We start from the raw sequence: 5,187 nt of genomic DNA on the forward strand, positions 1-5,187 counted from the left end.
TCAATATGTTGTACGCTCCCATCGGTGTGCGAGGCTTCGTCGACCTGCTGCGCGTCTTGCGAACCCGGGTCTGCTAGAATCAGGCCAGATGCATTATCGGGGTTCTGCGGCATCGCGCCAACGACTGGAGCAGCCAGACCATTTTTGCCGTGATTTTCGAGGTAGTTGTTCTCAACTCTATTTACTGAGCCAGATATTTTGACCTGAATTCAAAAGATCTTGGACAAGAAAAAGTGTGAAAGATAACATGCATTTGTGCAATAAAACCAGCAAGAAAATAATCACTATTATTTTTAGCCCCACGGTGGGCGCCAAACTGTTTACCATGAAAATGGTAACAATAATTAAATTTATAAATGGGATTCTAAAAATACGTGATCTATTTTTATGCTATTTGTTAGAGCAGATGATGCTAGGGAGATGAAGTTTAATGATGAAATGCAAGCTAAAACGAGGCAGTGATCAAACCGATAGGTCTGCTACCCGGGCGTGGGACAGGTCGATAGGGGACCTCGGGGTCGACGTCTGGGTCGAGCTCGGTCTATCCGGGGCAATCGGGAAGAGGATAACAGTTAAGGTATGATTAACAAGGCTCTTTATGGCCAATACCAAGCGATAGAATGAAGAACAAGTAAGAAAGCGATAAATATTAAAGTGGCCTTGGGCCAGTGAGAACTAGCAAGTTAGGAAGAAAAGAGAGAGAGAGAGAGAGAGAGAGAGAGAGAGAGAGAGAGAGAGATTATTGATCTTGTGGAGAAAATAGTTGGAGCAACATCAGCCCCTTACAAGGTAATGTGGGTTCCCTTTATATAGGGGAGGGAACCCGACTATAGTACATGAGCATTAATTACAAAGTATGGAGATGGGACGGCTAGACGCGACGCTTCGGCGTAGGCCCTGGATAGGCCGGCTTTATCAGACTTAGCCGCGTGCCTTGGGAGCTTCCCCTTCTGTTCCGGCCTCGACCTCCGTCTTCTCCGAGTCGGGCCTCGGCGAGCCCCGAGGGAGGGGACTCGGTCGTGGCTCCACGTCCTCGAGGTCTCGAGGCATTCTTCCGATATGACTTGATAGCGAGAAATTAAGTCCTCTGATTTTCGCCGCATACAATATAAATGAGTCAATATACAAATTTTGAGGAAGATTAAAGGCGATTTGGACAGCTTTGGTATCAAAATTCGTAGTTAAAATCGAGTTCAAAAAATATTTCTACAACACATGTACCAAACATGTATCACGCATGTATCACACATATGTATACATGGATATACATGTGATACACATTTGATACAAATATGGTACATATGTTATACACATATAATTTTTTTTCATGTTTTATTTTTTACCACGAGTTTCAATTCAAACCACCTCAAACTCCGCCAAATCATCCCAAAATTAATATTCAAACTCTATAAGATGTACCAAAATTATTCTAATAACCCCCCACTCAAAAAAAATAAAAATTTGACCTTGTTTTGGCTATAAAGAGCTAATTGGCTAATATTAGAAATATTTGGCTAATATTAGTAATATTGAATGAATTGAATAATTTTTATATTTTTTTTGTTTATTAATTTCATTTCATGTCAAACAAAAAAATACAAGATCATAGCTGTTTACACTTCTCAACTCTATCTTCTACTTTCTTTACTCTACATTTCTTTCTACCTATTACATACAATTAAGTAGGATAGTAGTTCATCTCATCTAATCTAGTATGGAGTCGCTGTACACATCTTCCTCTTCCATGTATTGCTTGGACTATATCTCGTACAAGTTCCTGAATGGATTGCTTCACTCCTCTGAAAATTATGTTATTTCTTTCCTGCCAGACATGATATACTGCACCTGCAAGTATTAGTCGATATAGTTCAGCTTTAATGCTCCTTCCTTTGCAGTACTTGATTGTCCAGTTGAGTTCTTCATTCCATTGTAGTGCCTTTCTATAGATCCCCTGCCATTGCAACAGCATTGTCCATACTTGTGAAGTGTAGGAACATGAAAAGAATAGGTGATCAATAGACTCCTCTTCTTTGTTGCATAGGTCACATGTGACCTCTTCCACGTATCCCAGTCCTCTCAATCTATCTTTAGTCATTAGCTTCCTTTGAACAGCTAGGTAGACAATAAATTTCCACTTTGGGGCTCCCAGATTGCTTTGCATAAGTTTCCTCCATGTCACTTGTTCAAAGCTTCCTCTCAGTTTTGTGTAAAATTTCTTCACTGAAAAACTTTCCATTTTTTCCATATCAGCTTCATTGTATCCAGCTTCCTCAAAGTATTGTCTAGCTTTGAGAATCTTCTGAATTATCCAGGAAGCTTGTTTAGCCTCAATACTCCATCCTGCTATCTACTTCTTGTAATACACATACACCCCCTGCACCCATAGCCTATCTTTTTGTTTAAGTTCCACATCAGTTTACAGATGGCAGCTTTGTTCCAGGCTTCAACATTCAGTAGGTTCAATCCACCAGCTGCCTTAGGCTTGCACAATGTTTCCCAGGCCACTAGTGCTTTCCTAGACTCTTCAATCCCCCCAGTCCATAGGAAAGTTCTACAGACCTGTTCAATCTTGTGGATCAACTTCTTTGGAAGGTAAAATATCTGTGACCAATATATCTGTATAGAGAACAATACACTTCTGATTAGCTGGAGTGTGCCTTCATAGGACAGAAATTTTGTTGTCCAAGATTGTATTATTCCTAGCATTTTCTCTATTAAGGGTTGGCATTGTATTAAGGATAGTCTCTTAGTACTCAGAGGAACTCCTAGATACTTCACTGGTAACTCTCCCTTTACAAATCCCAGTTCATCTAATATCTGCTGCTGCTGCTCTTCTTTAACTCCAAAAATGATAGAGCTTTTTTCTCTATTTGCTATCAACCCAGATGCTTTTGAAAACTGTTGAAATGCTAACACATAGTTTAATGTCTTAAATTGGAGTCTTACTATAAATGCCTTACATGTAGCAATTATACCAATTATGGATTTTCTTCTTGTTGTTTATATTTTCATATACTTTTTTCTTTTCATTTAATTTTTTTCTGTTTTGTTTATCAAAACTTTTTTTCCAAAAAAGTATCACAATTTGTTAGATATTCTTTCAACAATTCAGCAGTTCGAATGCTTAATTCTTTTTCCATAATCTCTACGACTCAACCCAAAGTCAAGCTGCTAATATCGTTCAATTAAACACGAATTCTTTTTTATAGTGCCCTCAATAGTTCTTATGTGGTGCAATTCGCAAGTCCCACATTTAGAGTATGCACGCCAGGAGCACAGCCACCATTATAAATTTATAACAATGGGTTCGCTCGTCAGTTCTCGGGCATGATTAGCCCCGTGTGATGTATTTTGATTTATGTAAATCGTCGGTTTTGGTTTTCAGGATAATTCAAATGAATTTGGGAGAAACAATTCTTAGTTTGAAGATTAAAATTTGAAAGGTTTGATCAAGTTTTGACTTGTTAGTATATGACCTCGGATTAAAATTTTATGATTTGGTTAGCTCCGTTAGGTGATTTGGGACTTAGGAGCGTGATAGGAATGTGTTTTGGAGGTCCGGAGTAAATTTAGGCTTGAATTGGCGAAATTGGAATTTTGGCATTTTCCGGTTGATAGGTGAGATTTGGATATAGGGGTCAGAATGAAATTTCGGAAGTTGGAGTAGGTCCGTTGTGCCACTTGTGACGTGTGTGCAAAATTCCACGTCATTCGGACGAGGTTTGATAGACTTTATGATCAAAAGAGGAATTCGGAAGATTTTTGGAACCTTAGGCTTGAATCAGATGTTATTTGGTTAATTCGATGTTGTTTGAGGTATTTTGAAGATTGGTATAAGTTTGGATGGTGGTATATGACTTGTTCGTGCATTTGGTTGAGGTCCTGAGGGCCTCGGGATGATTTCGGATGGTTGACGGGAAGTTTGGAGTTGTGAATTTGCAGCCAATGCTGCTGAGTTTTCTGTCATAACCGCACCTGCGGCTCGGGGACTAAAGGTGCGAGCCCGAAGAAGCGGAAGTGAAGTCGCAGATGCGGCCAAGAGAGGGAAAGGCTGGAACTCCAAAAGCGGAACTTTGGGCGCGCCTGCGATGGCGCAGGTGCGAGTTTACAATCGCAGGTGCGGTGGCTGGACGGATAAGTGGAATCCACAGATGCGCACCTGGGACCGCAGGTGCGGGTCCGCAGGTGCGATAATTGGACCGCAGATGTGGTTTTGCTGGGTCAGAACATATAAATTTCACCCTTCGCAATTTTGAGTGGGTTTTCACCATTTTTCATTCGGGATAAAGCTTCGGAGAGCTAATTGAAGAGGGAATTCAAGAAGGTTTCTTAGAGGTAAGGTCCTTGGTCCATAAACTCATTTTTATGATGATTTTTAAGGTTGTAAACTTGAATTATATGGGAAATCAGTAGCAATATGGAAGTTAGGGCTTGGAAATTAGAGACCTAAATCTAGGGATTTGAGGGGTCATTAATGGTCGGATTTTGATGTATTTGATATGTTTAAACTCGTGAGAGTGTAAGGATTCTAGTTTTGTGATTTTTATCGGAAATTCGAGATGTGGGCCCGGGGGTCAAGTTTGGCCAATTTTGGGATTCTTGATGTAAATTGGTTATTTTCGAGTGGGCTTTGTTCCCTTAGAATATTTTGATGGTATAAATCTGCATTTGGTTAGATTTGGAGCATTTGGAGACCGAGTCGAGAGGCAAGGGAATCACGGGCTAGAGTTTGGACCGAATTGAGGTAAGTAATGATTGTAAATGTTTGTCCTAAGGGTATGAAACCCCGGATTATACATCGTTGTGCTACTCTGAGGTGACGCACACGCTAGATGACGAGCGTGGGTGTCGCGCCCCCATTTTTCCCTCCGCAGAGAGAGGTCTGAGTTTCGACATTCATGGGGGGTAATAACTCATTTCCTTTTGGGAATTGGGTATTTGAAGAGTCGCCACCTAACGGGTTATGGTGCGTTAGGTCACCTAGAGCGATTAACTCTTGGATTGGTTTGCAATACCAGAGATTAGGGTAAGGGCTCGAAATGACCTCGAGGGGAAGGTGTTAGGCACCCCTCTTGGTCCACAACTGTGGGGTCCCGGCCGAACTTATATTTACGAATTAGTCCATTAACAAATAAATACTTGAAGCAAATAATTACAAGTAAACCATGTTTCTATAACTCAAATGAC

At 40.6% G+C, this 5,187-nt stretch overlaps 1 protein-coding gene across 1 annotated transcript; it reads right to left on the reverse strand.

Annotated features, from left to right (window-relative positions):
* LOC109227893 lies at window positions 1,679-2,236 on the reverse strand. Its single transcript, XM_019393086.1, has one exon. The coding sequence runs from the start codon at window positions 2,234-2,236 to the stop codon at window positions 1,679-1,681; it is 558 nt and encodes a 185-aa protein (XP_019248631.1).

The sequence above is a fragment of the Nicotiana attenuata genome, chromosome 6 (assembly GCF_001879085.1).
Source record: "Nicotiana attenuata strain UT chromosome 6, NIATTr2, whole genome shotgun sequence".
NCBI lineage: Eukaryota > Viridiplantae > Streptophyta > Magnoliopsida > Solanales > Solanaceae > Nicotiana > Nicotiana attenuata.